Below are 18459 nucleotides of genomic sequence, written 5' to 3'. Positions count from 1 at the left end.
GTATGAATTCTGGTTAAGTGCATGCGCCATAACGGCTAAACAAATTATCTCAATACCTCAAGGTGAAAAAGAACAGCATTTCAGGAAAGACCCATATGGGAACAATACAAAAACATACCATTTTCTACATTAATGTCATTTGATCCTTTTATGTTTTAGGTGCAGAAATTAAGCACGTTGTGAAACTGCGACTGAGAGTAGCATTGGTATGAAGTACTAAAAAAAAAGTCTTATCTAAATAATGAATCTCTGGATGTGTTTGACTTTACTATTTACTCACCAAGGCATGTCACTTAGTGTTCACTCAGTATATCAGGCAGCAATGTTTTGCTTCCTACTCTGAATGCAGAAATGGCCCTGGAGAGGAAAGTTCTGTAGCATATCTCAACACTGCATTCGATAACCATGAAATGCATTTATTCATATAAAAGGAATTGTTTGTGCATGTTTGAACTGCACACTGTCAGCAAGAGTTGTTTTATTGTCCAAACTCAAACACATAATGGATAATCCAGAGACAAAACACAACAGTTTTGGACTATTGTACATAATAATGTTATAACCTAAGGAAATCATTCCAAGGAAACTATTCTGCTCTCACTTCCTATATGCACCAGATTCTCATTTCCTAATATGAAAATACTTTCACTTCCTATGTCTCAATGGTTGGCCTTTCTAACACTAATGCTTAATCCCCTACCTGTAAATTAAGGCAATTGTTTAGGCCTACATAAAATGAATTTGAAATGTCCACACAGCCCTATAGACAGGATATTGTGATGTCAAAATAACTGGGAAATGCGGTTGTGTTCAGAATGAAGCAATCAATGAAGCAATCATTCTGAACACAACCCCAAGGGCAAAGAAAACTTACCACGGAAGCTGCTAATCGGCCTACATAAACATTATAGAAGCTGCAGGAACATCTAACAAGTACTTACTGTAATGTGTCATGCTGACAGACTAATGAATTGAAAAAGGTGCTTTTCCTATAAAAAAATATATGTAATATGTAATCTGCCCAGGGCCTTCAAAGTCTGTTCTGCTGGCTTTTTTTTTTACCATAGTCTCATTTAGAAATAGCTTTATTTCTTTAACCAATCAGATTTCATATTCTCCTCACAGCACAGCTAGCTGGCCCAGAATAGCATCAGCATTTTTCCGTCCTTTTGATTGGTTGGTCAGAGGGAACTTGTTACAGCCAAGTTTAACTGGCAAAACACGTCTGTAGCGATCTGCACACATTGATACATCTACATTATACTTTTTTATGCCTACGGAGGAAGAGAATTTGATTTAGTCCCGGACATACTTAAAAATACAGAAAATCTAGATATCGTGAGGAGGTCAGCCAACCAGACCAGTGAATACGAGTGGTACCACTGGCTTACAGCCTCTGAGGAGCGGTGCAAATTATGATGATGCATCTCAGGTGAGTGGGGTGTATTTTATTTCCATTTTTAATGTTTTTGTCATGTTATTAGACAAATATTGATTCTGAACTGCTCCAGATGATGTAGGTGCACAGTTGCGGTTGTAGTGTAGAGGTTTGGAGCTTGCGTTAGTAAAATGGTGTTCACCCTCCATATGTGAAATGCCTCATGAGAGAGAGAGAGAGAGAGAGAGAGAGAGAGAGAGAGAGAGAGAGAGAGAGAGAGAGAGAGAGAGAGATTGTATAAAACAACCACTACTTATAAAACAACCAGTCACTACTTTGTCATCAAGCACTTGTAAAAGTTTCTACTGAAGAAGCATGTGCTTATACTGGTATTACACACATCAGGTACTAAACCTACATCAGATGCAGGTAAATTTTTATTTGAGTAAAGCTACAGTGCCCCTCTGTGCTGAATGAGAATACTACACAAAAGAAACCTTGAGATTAAGAGATTTCAGAAACGGATTTGAAAACCATTTTAAGCATTTAAAAATGCACAACCATACAGCGAATGGGAAATCACTTGCATAAGACTAAAATGTTTGTAATCTGCAAAGCAAATATGACATTATGAGAAATCCAATTAACTGATAAACTTAATGCTAAATGATGCAGCAGAGCTTGTGGTCAGACAGCTGTGTAGACATGCAGCTACAGTTGAGCAATTTGTTATACCGTATTTTTGTTGTCCACATCTTCATCTTTCTCACTTCCTCTTTGTGTGGTTGTTCCTCACAATTCTGGTGCCAATAATTCCGCTGAAAATGGTTCCCCTACAACCAACCTCTTTTTACAGTTTAGAGTGAGTTTGTTCAATCATTTTTCTTTTCTTTTCATTTAAATTTATGACTTTACCACATTAATGCAGTGGCCATCCACTGACACTTTCTAACAGGCTGCCAATCAGCATTTAGTAGGTAAGAAGAAATCTATCTATCTATCTATCTATCTATCTATCTATCTATCTATCTATCTATCTATCTATCTATCTATCTATCTATCTATCTATCTATCTATCTATCTATCTATCTATCTATCTATCTATCTATCTATCTATCTACATTATTCTTACTATAAAGATGAATGCATAGATAACCAGGTGGATGGATAAATGCTTCTTTTGTGGGACATGACGCTACTGCATCTTTTATCAAACTGCAGCTAATCGCCAACTGTCTCTTTCTACATAATAATGAGTTTACAGATACAGATAATTGCATAGTTCTTAATTGGTTGATAGAAAGAAGAGAGAGGGAAAGACAGAAAGAGATGTTTGGGGCTCATATTATGGAGATATATATTTTATCTTTCCAGCTACTGTTGCTCTAGTTTTGCAAAAACATTTCTCTTTCTGTATTAGTGGTTTTTTTTCCCACAGATCTGTGTGTCAAAATTTGGGGCCACTTCCTTTCGTCGTGTTGGTGCATTTTGTAAGGATGTCTGAAATCCTCACTTCCTTTTTGCTTGTTCTATCACTCTTTAGCTCTTGGTGTTGACTAAGAGATATGTGCTGAACAGACAAAAAAAGACAGGAGAGACAGTGAGATCACTTTTGGCCCTACTGAATGTCTATTTTTTTGGGGGTGAAAATGGAAACTCCAGACTATGTAAGTTTATTTTTTATCCAATTCATTGGTGCATTTTTTCATTCATTTCATTCAATTTGTTTGATGCATTTGGAGGTTAAAGAGAAAGTTTTGTGTGATGCATGGTTATGTCTCCTGCTCACTGGTATGTGGATAGTCTATGAACCGCAAACCTCTTATGTCGTATATGACCATTATTTAGTTCAAACAAAATTAAAGTTGTTGTACTGGCAAATTCACTAAAGTATTTTTAGCTTTTTATTTGACATATGTATCTGTGTCATACTAGGAAGAAAACTAAAATATAAATCATCATGTGAAATATGCGAGAGTGAGAGGTTTACTGGTATAAATAAAAAACTGAAGAAAATATTGGGCTTTTTCAATTAATGTATTTGTCTTAACATATAGAATTTTACAGAACTAATGCACAGATTTCTGTAACTGACTGGATTATGAAGCTTATCTATATTTGTATATTTAAAATGTCTAGGGTTTGACAATTTTAATCATTCAGATTACTATAAACCTGAGTTTAGGGTCTTTACCTTAACACTACAGTATCTTCAATCATTCTCATCACAGTTCAATTCAAGCACATCAAATTCAAATTGTATTTGTTATATACATAACCATACACTGTAAAATCCAAAAGATGAAATAAATCGTAGAAAGAAAAAAAACAAAAATATAAAAATATATATATATAATCTAAATCTACAATCTAAACAGAAATGAAGTTGTTTTATTAGAATAACAATTTGTATATATTAATAGAAAAATAATATCATGTAATAAATAATAACTTTTATATAACAACATATATCATTATTGTCATATTTACAGGCAAGGAAAATAAATTAGTTAAAATGCTAGTGCTACATGCATCTGCGTGTGTGTGTGCGTGTGTGTGTGCACACAAAAAAAGCATGCTTTTTTGGGGGGGGATTTAAGGAAGCTATAGAAGTCTGTAGGCTCCCCATATATGTGTCAATGCCTAATTACACTGGTACCATAACCCAATAAGGATTGATTGCTTCTCAACAACTGGATGCCTATAACATTAATTAATAATGATGGCAAAACTATTGGCTCACATCTTTGCACAAAGGATAAAGTTAGGTCTAGATAAAATTATAGATGAGAGTCAGTCAGGCTTTATGCAAGGACGACATATTAGCAACAATATTAGATTCATTTTAGATTGAATTGATTATACAGATTACATAAACCATAACAGCTACATCTTATGTGTAAACATATATAAAGCCTTTGATACTGTAAACCTTACATTTTTATTTGACTTATTAAATTGTTTTGGTTTTGGTCAATACATTTTGGTCTTTAAAAAAGCGATACAAACTTTATATAACAAATGTAATAGTCCAGTTAAACTCCCATGGGGAACGAATCATCGATTTAACATTTCCCGGGGCATAAAACAGGGAGACTCGGTGGTTCCCTTTCTATTTCTCCTACTTATGCAAATGATGTCTTTACATATACATAATACTCTTTTCAAGGCATTAGAATTGGGGATAGAGAAATTAGATGTTGTCAGCTTGCTAATGATACAGCAATTTTCTTAAAGATATATCACAGGTTAAAAAAACTATTGAATGCTATAATAATAACTCCATGCTGATAATATATGATTTAAAGTATAAGCTGCAAAATTGTGAACATTTATTTTTTACGATTATACATTTTTATCCTATACGATGTGTATCAGTTAACTAAAAAACGATCGAACAAACAAACAAAACAGAAACAAAAAATATTTTTATTTTTTTGTTGTTAAACTGAGAAAAAAATCTAGTAAGGATATCCCTGTAATTTGGCTTTTCTAATGAGATTTTTTTATAAAGCATAATCACAGCACAATGTGATTAGAAATGTTTAGCTAGCTAGCATGTTACACCACAGATTGTCTCAGTTACTGCCACGCATCGTAAAACGTAGCTGAGCTAAGAGCATTGCTAATTAAAGCCAGATACTGTACTCCCTAATGCTGATAACAAAATTCATGATTAGTTAATGAGTTACCGTATTTTTCGGACTATAAGCCGCTACTTTTTTCCCACGTTTTGAACCCCGCGGTTTAAACAATGAAGCGGCTTATTTATGGATTTTTCCTGGGTTTCACAAACTTCAAGCCAAAAAACTGAACCCCATAACATTAGACCAATTAAATTTTTCCGAACGGAAATGAATAAACGCACCTCACCTGTGTTCTGAGCTGCACGGCTTCGGGAGAAAAAACTTTTTTTTAAACGCACGACGGTGCCAAAAGAAAAACTCCTGAGAGTAATTGTTGTGAAAGGAAGGAGAAAGATAGTGAACAATGACTTTCTTGGTAGGCTACTGTTTAGATACAAGCCGTTGTAACGCGTTGAGTCTGGGTGAAAGGAGAGCTCACTAACTTCAGTTGCAACAGAAATCATATCAGCACAGAGAGGTTTCCAAAACTCGTGCTTTTTTATTTTTCTTGTCAACAGCGTTACGGGTTTTTCAAAGAAACTTAGAAATGAGCATCAGAAAATAATAAGGACATATTCCTCGTCTTGCACACACGCAGTAATACCGGGAAAATGCAGTGACATGCTATTCCCAAAATACCGCTATGCTCCTAAAGGAAGCGCAACATATTTCACCCGTTACACCGTGTGTAACGTGTCTTTTGTTAAAGCCTGTGTAAAGTACATTAGTGTACTACGGCTTATAGATGTTCAAAATAAAAAATATTTGTAAAATTCAGTGGGTGCAGCTTATATATGGGTGCGCTTTATAGTACAATGCATTGTGTTATAAATTAGCTACAAGATTCTTGTTTGTTATGACTCCACCAAGGAGGCGGTTATTTTTAAGCCTGTTTCTAGGTTGTCGTATTGGTTAATTCTGAACCAGATGAAGCATTTAAATACACTGATTACTGTGATTAAATTAGAATAATCAATAATTATCTTACACCAATATACAAACAGTATATGTAAAACACATTATAAAATGTAAATGCAGCTATGCTTTAGTCTAGTTTAGTTTGAATGTACCATCTTTTGTTTGTAATCAGCATTTCTCACCATAAACAATTCAATTTTTTTTTTATATTTGGTTACCTGATCATTTTCCAGAAGTCATCATGGTATTTATTTACAATAATGTTATTTTAGGAATGTAAATATATGATAACAGGCATGTATGTAGCCTACAATTTCTGTAGTGTTCACAATATTGATAATTACAACCCTAACCTTAATGTGTTTCCGTCTTAGAGCAATTATGTTGACGATTACAGCACAGATGAAAATTTCGCACCCTGCAATCTGACAGCAGCATGGTATTTCACTCAGCAGTATGTCCCTGCGGCCTACATTCTGGTCTTCATCTTGGCTATACTGGGTAACATGCTAGTGCTGATTGTAATCCGCCGCTATCGACAGTCCCATCGCAGTCCCTGCGCTTACTCGCTGACCGACACCTTCCTGCTTCACCTGGCCATCTCGGACCTTCTGCTAGCATTGACGCTGCCCTTTTTTGCAGCCCAGTGGATCACCGGGTGGGTGTTTACCACAGGCATCTGTAAACTTGCAGGTGCACTCTTTTCCCTGAATGTCTACTGTGGTGTTCTCTTCCTCGCCTGTATCAGCTTCGATCGCTACTTGGCCATAGTTCATGCCGTCCACACCAACTGGAGACACAACACCTGCCTGGCTCAGTTAGCCTGTACAATCATCTGGATCTGCTGCATCGGCCTTTCTGCCATTGACATCCATTTCCGCAAAGTTGTTGATATAAATGGCTTTGATAAACAAATGTGCACTGTAGACTTTAACACTGATAGTTCTGCACAATGGCAGCTTAGCATGCAGCTCGTCAGTCTGCTGTTAGGCTTTTGCCTCCCACTGCTGGTAATGCTCTACTGTTACTTACGCATTTTCCATGCATTGTGCCAGAAAAGCACACGCAGACAGAAGCGACGCTCGCTCAGGCTCATCATCTCCCTAGTGGCGGTGTTTGTGCTTTGCTGGGCACCATGCAACATCTTGAAGATGGTCGACAGCCTGAGGATACTGTCAATAGTCAGCCCCAGCTGCACGATGCACTACATGCTTGATGTCGGTATCCTGGTGACAGAGAGCCTGGGACTGGCTCACACTGCTCTCAACCCACTGCTGTATGGCTTTGTGGGTGTCAAGTTCCGCCGTGAGCTTTACCAGATGTTCAAGACAGGTCTGAGTTCTGCTAGGTGCCAAAGGATGAGTCAAGGAATGAGTCGCAGGCCAACAGGTTCCTTCAGCTCTGTGGATAGTGAGAACACCTCATACTTCTCAGTTGTGGCTTAAGTCACGTGATTGCTGGGAAATGTTTTGTTTATTTTTTAGCCGTACAAAAAGATTGTACATATTGTTTAGAGAATCCCAGTAATATATTGGTGTTTTGTTATGTACACAATTTTAGTTTTTCCCACACATTAAGATTTTATAGTTTGGAGATACATTTCATGTTTCACTAACAGTTTTACTGAATATGCAGGAATGGCACAGAAAAAAAAAAAATCTTTGTCTTGAGAAGGAATTGAAACTATTTACAGACACAATTAGAATTTTTTTTTCTCTTCTTTTTTCCGCTAAACTAAACATCTTATAAAGTAGCTTAGTCATCAGTTCTGTCTCAGCTTTTTTGTTGTTTGTTTTTACGGTGCTTATACATTTTACCGGTGCAGTCAAAGAAGAAGCTCATTCAAAAAGCATGCAGTATTAGCATTAGTTTTAGATGTTCAGTTTTCCTAAACTGTATTTAATGTTTGTATTGAAATTTTTAAGGCTTGAAAGTTAATGTTTTTTTTGTTTTTTTTTAAGAACAAGTGAGATGGATTACATTTGCAGGTCAAGTACAGTAATCAGCTTTAAGGTTTTTTTTTTTATAAATCAAGATTGCATTCTAATTGCATATGGGAAACCTACGTAACACTGTTATCTCAGAAAACAGTTATTTGGCTAAAAAATGCAAATAAATTATTTTTACATGGGTTGCAATGTAGTGGACTGCCATGTATTACTTGTGTCTGGGGAATCTGTGCATGTTCTCCACATGTCTCCCTGGGATTTCTCTGGGTTCTTCAATTTAAAATGTACATTCAGATGTGACTTTTTCAGGTTGTTTGTAACTTTCAAGTGCTTTTCAACTGGACCTGATGCAGAAGTGAAAATACTCACTTCCAACATGGAACCATTTTCCTAAATGAATGCATCTGCTCTGAAATGTTTAGTCTTGCAGGCTGACTTTTAGATGACGCTGGCGGCCTCTGCTGGACATTTCTAGAACCGTTTGGATGATAACAATTATCATGGCATGAAAAAGTAATGCACTGAACCTGACAGACTTGTTTGGCTCAACAGACTCGTGTAAACATTTTCTACATCAAGATAATCAAATCCAAATAAAAGTTAACCTTAACTGTTGAACAGCTAAAAGCCTGTTTGAAACGTAAACAGTAGAAACCTTTTAGAAAATATGTAATGGTTTTAAGGATTGTAAAGGGAATTTAATTGGGTTTAAGGTACTGTAACTCCGTGGTATGTATTAACTCATAGGTATAATTTAGAACCACTATAACACCTTTTTGTAACTTGCAGATTGCATGTTGGTATCTACTGGATATCACAATTATGATGACATTAAATATACAAACTCCTCGAAACTCCTACAGTGGTTTCTTCGGTTTGATGATGATGATGATGATGATGATTTTATGCACACAAACACATGTGGTTTGTAATGGTATTTGTAGTGGAAAGCATTCGATTTTTTAAAATAATTTTTATGCTTGTTTGTTTTTAGCAGGGACCTGAATAAGTTTCTGGATGTTAATATTTTCATAGCCATGTATTACTTTTGCCATTTTGTTGCATGATTGTTTGAATAAATGCAAACTTTCTATGAGTGCACGTGTATTATTTACATGGTATATCTCCCCATAGTATATAATAATAATAATAATAATAATAATAATAATAATAATAATAAATAAATAAACAAAGTACTGAAAAGTAATATCTTGTGATAGAAGTGTATCACTAACATGTTACACAGATTTGCTAAAAAAAAAGAATAGGGCCACAGAGCTGGCTGTTATTAGACAGTAAAGACTGTTCAATAAAACTTATAGCAACATTTTTTATATGTATTTAATTACAGACTTGGTAGCTATTTGACATTAGTCAATTTGACAAACTGGAAACAAGTAAATCACGTTTAGAAACACAAACACACACACACACACACCGCACCTAAAAACAAAGTATGATATATGATACCGCGCATGCGCACTGAGGTGCAAAAAGCACCACAATACTCCAAGTGACTTATCCACAATCCTTAAACGGAGACGGAAACAGTGTGAATGATCTCGTTTCAGAAATATTCAAAGCGAAATAGACGCCGAGTGAATGTGGGAGCAAAAGTGTGAGAAAAGGAAATGGCCAGTGAGGTGAGTCGCTTCCTTATTCTTCTTCTTCCTCCTGTTGACGACACACAGTGCAGAGTTTTTTGTTTTCCTGTTTTATACACTGTCTTGTTAGTATTTTTTCCACTGGCTTGAGACTACAAACTTTACAAGGTCATCACGGTCTAGTGGTAGAAATCCTAGTGCTGCCTAATATCAAAATCAGCGCACGAGCACAGATAGATAAGTAATCAATGAAGCATGCAGGCGATCGTTACTGAGTCTTACAGATCATTTGTGAATATGTAAAGAAGTTGGATTTGGGGTGCGGCTGCTGAAAGTCTTGAACAAAAATCGAATGCGACCATCGAAGAGCAAATATCCACCGTGAACGTGCAATAATGAATCTTCAGCCGTGTAAAGCAGTTCTTCAATCAGAGCTTGTTTTTTTTATTTTTTTAAGCGTCTTTCATTTTGGTCTTACACTTGATGTTTACACTGTGGGTTAGTCATCTGACTGCCTGTTGATGGTGCCAATAAGAGAGAGAGAGAGAGAGAGAGAGAGAGAGAGAGAGAGAGAGAGAGAGAGAGAGAGAAGATAGCAGTGGTGGACGAAGTACACAAAGCATGCACTTAAGTAAAAGAAGAGATACAGTAGGTAGAATATCACTAAAGTAAAAGTAAAAGTGCTCCCTTTAAACTATTACTTGAGTAAAAGTACACAAGTGTTTGCCTTAAAATGTACTTAAGTATCCAAAGTACTCAGTTGCGGGCCGTGCATTTGGTACCTGGGCCTTCAGTGGTGACTTACCTGACTTAATCCACCTCCTAATACCACCACTATCATGTCACGATTATAGAAACCATATAGAAACCGTGGCAATACAGAGAGAGGCATTTTACATATAGAGGATGAATACCATTTTACTAAAGCAAGAAACCCAGTTAAGACTCCAAACCTCTACACTACAACCACACCTCTGCCACCTACATCATCTGGAGCAGTTCAGAATCCATATTTGTCTAATAACATGGCAAAAACATTAAAAATGTAAATAAAATACACCCTACCCACCAGAGATGCAGACCCAGTGGTGTCGCTCGTATTCACTGGTTTGTAAGTGGTGAATAAACCCTAGCTGCTTCGGGGTTGGCCGACCTCCTCACGGTGTCTAGCTTTTCTTGAAAATCAATTTTTAAGCATGTCCGAGACCAAATCAATTTCTCCTCCTCCGTAGGCGTACAAAAGTCTAACTCATATGTATTAATGTGTGCAGCGCTACAGACGTGTTTTGTCAGTCAAACTTGGCTGTAACAGTTTCCCTCTGACCAACCAATCAGATGAGGAAAAATGCTGATGCTATTCTGGGTCAGCTAGCTGTGCTGTGAGGTGAATGTGAAATCTTATTGGTTAATGAAACAGACCCATTGCTAATAGAGACTAAGGTAAAAAGGCCAGCAGAACTGACTTTGAAGGCCGTGGGCAGATTAGATTGACATGGCAGCACATAGAGGCTAAAATCTAATTGGACTAAAAATCTAACATCCACATACTGGAAGCAGTGGAGCCACGAGAAACGCTACGAAAATCAAGAGAATAAACTGTTGGGAATAAATTAATACAATTTCATGGAACAAACATTAGAATTTAGGTTATAAATGTAGGTCAGTGATTCTGATAGTGTTTAGGCCAACAGAGAAAACTTTGCTGGATGAGTTCAGGACATGTTCAAAGACATGTTCTCAGCAGCAAAATAAATAAATGATTGTAATTATGATGAACACATTATTCATTTTGTAAACTTTAATTTTATTTTGATTTTAAAGCTTCTTTACATTTACGGTTTTTGCTATGAACCCCAATGTCATCTAACTACCTGCTGATGGTGTTACTGGGAGAAATTTATAGATAGATGGATGAATGAATTTATTTTGTATTAATCTCAGTGGGAATTGCACCTAATACAGCAGTCAAAAATATTCAGTGATGCAGCCCTGTTTTTGTCCAGCTCTCTCATCCCCTCATTTGCAAACATCGATACAAATACATCAATAGCGTCGTTGTGTTTGCCATCTTGTCATTCTGTAACTCGAGCTGAGTGTGTGCCTCAACACTGCCATACAGCTACACCGCATACTGAAAGTTTACACATTTGCGGTCCCCTTCTTCCACTTCCACATTGGAGTTCTCTGTATGAAAGAAAAATAGTGTATGTGGAAAGTTTATTACAGTTCGGACATTTCCTCCATTATTAAATTGTAACTGCATAAGCATAATGTCCTTCTGTGACATCAGTGTCACATGAAATAACTACATTTCTACAGGAATAAACTACATGCAGCACCAAGCAACAGCTCAGCACCAGATCGCTGAACACAAAACAAATATTTCACTGCAAGCGTATGTGTTTTGCAGGGGGATAAATCCACTTTGAACGACGCTGATGCGCTTACTGACTTTTTTTATTTGTTTACAGTTAATTCTAACTTGACATTTGTTGTTCTGAGTTGTTTTCTGAGTTCCTATTTCTACTTTCACTTTGGTTTAAAACTTCTTGTATACTCTTTGGGTGGTGGTTTCCTCCATTAACTGCAAGCCATCTGACCACTTGCTAATAATTATTGGCTGGTAGATAGATAAAAAACCTGGCAAACATATTCCCGGGGTAGAAATATTTTTGTGTATTCAGCAGTAAAAGGTATTGATGGACTAGATTGTACTAGGTTAGCATGTCAGAAAGGATATAAAATATTTGATCAAGCTGAAGTAAAGCAGTGATGGAAGCTGGGTGTGTACTTGTGACATCCTGTGGACACATTTGAACTGTCATTGTGGTACATTTAGTGATTAAAAATGCATTGCAAGCATTTGTGTGTATTGCAGTTACATATATATATATATATACACACACACACAATATGTGAAGTATATGACTCAGTGGTGACGTGTGCATGTGTGGTAGGTGTTTTATTTTTTTTACATTTGTTTATCTCATGCTTTGAAGTCAGCTGCTAGACCAACGGAAGCGCTTCACAGTGTTGACTCAGATTGGGAAACCCAGTCATGTGACAATCGACAGAGTGCTTAATGAAGCACTCTCCCCATCTACTCCCTTCACATCATACACATGTTTTAGACAGTGCACTTTGTCTGAATCAATATTTTTCATTGTCCTTTTTACTTTCAAAAATGCAGCTCGACTTGCACGGCTTGTTTGAACACAACGGCACCTTCGAGTATGGGGACTACGAGTATAAAGAGGACTGCATCAAGACCAGGACCATTGTGGCAACCTTTTTCTCCGTTCTGTACTCAGTGGCACTGCTGCTGGGACTATTGGGGAATGTCATGATGCTCGTTGTGCTGTGGCAGAAGAGGTGTAGCTGGAGCGTGACAGACGCCTTCGTGCTTCACATGAGCGTTGCCGACCTGCTGCTGCTCTTTACCGTGCCACTTTGGGCAGTGGACGCTGTGCGAGGGTGGAGCTTTGGCAGTGGAGTGTGTAAGCTGACTGGAGTGTTGTTTAAGGTAGGAAAGCAATATAGTTTGCAGAAGCTGAAAATGTCTTTGTGGTTCAAGGGATTATTTTTGGGCATGTTGTAATAGCTGTTTATTGATATGTCATTATATTGAGCGGCCTTGATTTTGCTTCAAAATGTAATTGAAAACGAAAACGCTATATAACATCTACTTTTATGCTTTACTAACTCTGTGATTGTCATATTCATGTGTGTCGTTGGCTAGGTGTCATCGGACAAGATAAATTGAGCTAGCACATTTAACAATACTGATCATCTTCTTGTTTATACAGAAATAAGCCGTGTCCAGTGTATAACTATCAAAATGTCAGTTTGTCATGTTATATGCCCTTCGGTGCAGGAAAAGTGCTAGTTTATATTTAATATGGGTTTAGAGGCTGGCGAGCATTTATAAGCAATGTTCATGTTGTCAACAAGACGCTAAAAATAATAAAACAAAAACATTTTTTTTAACTGATTGTGACTTCATTTTGAAATTCTATTTAAGCACTTAAATGGTTAAAAAACAAAACTGTGGTTAAAGAAGAAAAAATGATAATAGTGAAAAAGAAAAAAAAACAGAAAAGGCAGTTCTGTGTATTTGACCACAATACCCATATGTAATCCCCCACTTCCTGAAAGTTTCGTTTTTTTATTTTTTTTTTCTGGTGTTCTAATTTTTTCTAATTTTCCCTATGAAGAGTATTATACCATAGTATTACTATACAAGTTACTACAGAATTCATCATTTTGGTAACTGGACAAATAATCATGAATGTCTAACTAGTTTATGAATCTGGTTATTTGGAGTGTTCTGACTTTCTAGATATAACCAGGGTTTAAAAAAAATTCTCAGCATTTTACATCTTTTTTTTTAAGAATAAATCAATCTGTCTAAAACCAGAGGAAATGTCTTTGATCACTTTTGATTCACATACTGCCTTTTCCGGTCAGATATAAACTATAATCAGACATCAGGTAGCCATGCCAAGGTGCATACTCTAATAGAAATAACTAGTTGTTGCTGTTAATGTAAGCAATTTTGACGCAACCTTTTTTTCCCCTCGTTCTTCCTCTATAGATCAACTTCTACTGCTGTATCTTCCTGCTTACCTGCATCAGCCTGCATCTTTACCGTTCCATAAATCATACCAGGCAGATGGGCTTATGTAGAAAGCCCAGGCTGGTGCATCTCCTCTGTCTGGCTGTTTGGATCTTCTGTCTTATTCTCTCCATCCCGGACTGGATGTACCTGAAGGCTGCGAGTAATTCCGATAGAGAGAATGATATCGAATGTGTGTACGAGTACCCATCTCGAGCATCACGCGTGGCTTCGTGTTTGTGCTTCCATGTGTTGGGGTTTTGGATTCCTGCCATAGTGCTGCTCAGCTGTTACACTTGTGTCCTGGAGCAGTCCAGATCTGATCAACATGTGCAGAAGCGGAGAGCCGTATACGTCATCCTTGTCCTCTGTGTCGTCTTTTTCCTCAGCTGGACACCCTACAACATCGCTCTGGTGGTAGATACCCTTCAAGATTTAGCCAGCAAATCCACAGGACCATGTGACAATCACAGGTGGACTGCATTGAAAATCACACATGCTGTGGGTGTCCTTCACTCCTGCTTCAACCCTCTGATCTATTTGGGCTTTTCAGAAAAATTCAGACGCTGGATGTTAACCGTCGTGACGTGCGGCAGTTGTGCAGTGGAGAATGGTGATTTTTTCCCATGGGATTTTAGAGAAATTGACACACCAATTTCTGTCCCACAGGAGGAAAAAGGATCACTGTGTCCAACGAATGATACTGAAATGACAGTTACACAGACACAGCAGGAAAATAATAACGACATTGTCTGATCATGATACGGACCCAAAATTCTTGTTTGTATTTTATTCTTTCAGAAGAAGGTGAAATGCTGGTTTGCAAAAGAAGTACGTATATTTTTTTTAAAAATGTGAGCAAGTCTTTAAAACACATGCATAGAAACGTGCATAGAACAATATCCACATTTGTGTGTAAAACCCCCAGTACACATACATTGGTATTTATGTGCACTCCCACTCACACACAGCCGAATCCAGTGAATGTAAATAAATCCAACAAAACGCTGCTCTCTTTAAACAGCACAGCAGGGTGCTTGTGGTAGTATGAACTTATGCTACCGTTACAAATAAAAGCATAAAAAGCCTGAACAGTTTAGTTCATACTTTTTATATCCTTCTTCCCTAATTACATTATAAAGACCTTTCAGGGCATGAGAAAGTAGTGTGAGTGATATGAATAAAGGGAAGACAGGTCATTAATTATCTTGTTCATAAGTATTATACATTAATACAGCAATCTTTTTTGACTCATTTGAAATTCTTTTGTCTAATACTGAAATCAATGTAGAGAAAATGAGAGTAATACCTGTTTCTAAATACTTACTAAAATGCACCTGTGAGGGGAAAAAAAAAAAGACCAAAAAGACATTTGAGATAAAGATTTAATCAGCACACTCAGCAGAGCATTTCCTGCTCTGAAACATGATGTTTCCTTCTGCAAAGCTGTGTCTTATACAGCAGTCTTATAGCAAGGCATCGTGCAAACCAGTATTTAGCAGTACAATTTATACAGTTTTAATAAGCCTGTTGTCCCTGTCACATGTCTGTATCTCGTGTGCAGCAGAATCAACTCATGATGATATAACTGATAGTCAGTTGGACTGATCCTAATAAACTGCTATTACATCTTTCCAATACCAGCAAAACCCCAAGGTTTCCTGCATATGTCCGTTTAGCAAGCATGCATAAATATACACAATTTCTCATGAAAAACTTGATCAGTTACATTAAGGGAAATGTGGGCAGATAAATGAGACCCTTGATAACAAATGAAAAGATTTTAATTTTCGAAGATTTTAAGTATTTTATATATATATATATATATATATATATATATATATATATATATATATATATATATATCATTTTTTTCCTTTCCTGATACTGATATTAGTGTTGTAAGCTATGTAGCTAGTTCTATGGTTTAGTTAGTGTAGCTAGTTCTTGGTTCTGTCGGTGTGCAGAGGTGAACCCTGTGTCACACATCAGTGAATTCTTATTTCTGCACTTACTTACACAAACAGCAGAATCATGATGACTTCCCTTCCTAGAATCATGAGATCATTTCCCTCAGTTTAAGCGCTGCTTGTGAGCCAGAGTCATGTGCTTTGTCTTTTTCTGTCAGTGTTGTTTCCAGTATTGCATAAGCCGTGTCAGTTTGTTGGATGAAGTGCTTTCTTGGGATTTCCATTGAAATGGGAGTTCTGCAACATGTTAGAACATTTTATGGGTGTGCTTTTGGACAGACCAGCACATTAGAGAAAGAGGAGCAATGCAAGAAGAAACAAATGTGATTTATACAGATACAAAATTGCACTTTACTGTATAGTACAAAAGTGATTGTTGTAGAAGGTTGAATTTCTTTAAAAAAAGATAATAATGTTGCTTGTAAAGAAGTGTTGGTTTGACACAGCTTCTCTGAAAAGGAGAACACCAGCAGTTTCAAAGTGAGTTTTTTTGCAAAGACTCAGCTTTAACAAACAGGATGACAAATGAAGAAGGTTTAATAATAATAATAGAGTTTGAATATGTAGTGTCATTACCTTATTTGGCAGCTCTCCAAACGGAACTCCCTGAAGGATGTAATATGCATAGCATGACAATAATTAGCTGCAATAACAATTATGTCATTGAAATGCCAAACTTGTATGTGTGAGTACTATAGTGTATAGTAATGTAGGGTGGGACTTATGTGACAGGTCTCCAAAAGAAAATATTTAAATTAATTCAAATGCATAGCATAATAATAATAATCAGCTGTATTAACAATTATGTCAATGGAAATGTTTGTGTGTGTGTGTGTGTGTGTGTGTGTGTGTGTGTGTGTGTGTGTGTGTGTGTGTGTGTGTGTGTGTGTGTGTGTGTAGGTGTAATAGTTTATGATATTACATTGGCAGGCCAAGACTGTCATGTGTTTGTGTATACTGACAATAAAGGCGTTATTCATCTTTCTTTTATTAAGAGTATTTGATACCACCAAAAATGTGTATAAAATACAAAACACAAAGTCTTCTAGAAGTAGGGCCTTGCTGCAATAATTGCCCATATCACTAATGTCTATAACAGGTAGCCAGCAAGGACCACATGAGTAGCCCGCGGGCCTTTTCTAAAAATAGCTTGTTATTTCAGATCAAACTGAAAACTGTGTGTATCAAACTGGTAGCCCTTCACATTAATCTGTACCCAAGAAGTAGCTCTCAGTTCAAAAAGGTTGGTGACCCCTAGTCTAGAATATGTTATACTGCCCTCTACAGTTGGATGCTGTAGAGATGTCGATTTTAAAATTATGTAGCATTGCACAGGCAATAAATCAGATCTGATTTTGAAAAAAGGTTAAACAATTTTCATTAAATGTAAAAGTAATTCGATGTGGTGGAAAACATAGATATATCTAAGCAAAAGACATATACTTGGTAATACAGTTTATTTAAAAAAATAGAAACAGAAAAATTTACATGAAGCTCTAAGGCCTACGATAGCGTATTACGGCCACTATTGGATAAACACAAAAATAAAACCTGAAGGTGAGGGGCAGGGAATTTCCGAAATTTTAAACTCAAAACTTTCGAGTTTAAAACTCAAGGAAGAAAACCGCATATAATATTACAGTGTATCGGATTTTTAAAAAAAGAACTGAAAGGGGAGAGGCAGGGATTTTCTGAGTTTAAAACTTAGAATTTTTAAGTCGTAAGTCAGAATTTCCATGTTTAAAACTCAGAATAAGAAAACAGCACACGTTTACATGAAGAAAATCAAATTTTCAATATGATGATCTGGTGATTCTGGGCTAAAATAACAAGTATTTCCTTGTTGCTAAATCCAAGGGAAAATGCAAGGTATAATGCATAACTATCTGGTTTTCTTCCTTGATAGAAATCAAAATCCCACAAATGTTTGTGTTTTCAATCCAACATTTTCAATATTATTCCTCAAAAAATCTTATTATAATCTTTAATTATATTAGTTTTAATATAGGGTTTTAAACTTGAAAATTTCAACTTAAAACTTGAAAATCGAAGTTCTAAGGAACCCTTCCGGTTCTTTTCTATAGAAAGATAAAATTTTTTTCAATTGAAAGACAAAAAAAGTTCACATTCACATTATAATAAAATATCGTAAATATAATACTGAAATGTTTGAATAATAAAAGTACAAAAATAAAAGGAGGGTATACATGGTTACAACAAAAAGGAGAAATTTAGATCTTTGAGTATTTTTCAAGTTCTGATTGCTTACTGGTTTAAAGGTTCTTGTAAGAATTCTAAATACATTGGGCATCTTGCTGACCATTTACATTTGTGTATATAGAATTTACCTAATAATATTAACAAATTTAGCATAAAAATGTGACTATTAAAATTATTTG

General features: G+C 36.3%; 2 protein-coding genes across 6 annotated transcripts; both read left to right on the top strand.

Annotated features, from left to right (window-relative positions):
* Positions 1–1234: 1234 nt before the first annotated feature.
* cxcr3.2 (chemokine (C-X-C motif) receptor 3, tandem duplicate 2) lies at positions 1235–8967 on the top strand. Of its 4 annotated transcripts, none has more exons than XM_083557678.1 (3): positions 1235–1432; positions 2922–3045; positions 6297–8967. In XM_083557678.1, exons 2-3 carry the CDS (start codon positions 3004–3006, stop codon positions 7365–7367), a joined length of 1113 nt encoding a protein of 370 aa, XP_083413804.1. In that variant the 5' UTR covers positions 1235–1432; positions 2922–3003; the 3' UTR covers positions 7368–8967. The 4 variants fall into 4 exon arrangements, with proteins under 4 accessions (XP_083413804.1, XP_083413802.1, XP_083413801.1 ...); XM_083557676.1 differs by lacking the exon at positions 1235–1432 and adding an exon at positions 2223–2240; XM_083557675.1 differs by lacking the exon at positions 1235–1432 and adding an exon at positions 2338–2355.
* Positions 8968–9301: 334 nt separating this feature from the next.
* On the top strand, positions 9302–17048 carry LOC310732746 (C-X-C chemokine receptor type 3-like). Of its 2 annotated transcripts, XM_083553373.1 has the most exons (3): positions 9302–9514; positions 12666–12998; positions 14070–17048. In XM_083553373.1, exons 1-3 carry the CDS (start codon positions 9503–9505, stop codon positions 14844–14846), a joined length of 1122 nt encoding a protein of 373 aa, XP_083409499.1. In that variant the 5' UTR covers positions 9302–9502; the 3' UTR covers positions 14847–17048. The 2 variants fall into 2 exon arrangements, with proteins under 2 accessions (XP_083409499.1, XP_083409498.1); XM_083553372.1 differs by lacking the exon at positions 9302–9514 and having other exon boundaries at positions 11956–12998.
* The last annotated feature ends 1411 nt before the right edge of the window (positions 17049–18459 follow it).

Source organism: Silurus aristotelis (genome assembly GCF_946808225.1).
Source record: "Silurus aristotelis genome assembly, chromosome: 1".
NCBI classification, from domain to species: domain Eukaryota; kingdom Metazoa; phylum Chordata; class Actinopteri; order Siluriformes; family Siluridae; genus Silurus; species Silurus aristotelis.
This window is presented reverse-complemented; position numbering and strand designations above follow the sequence as displayed.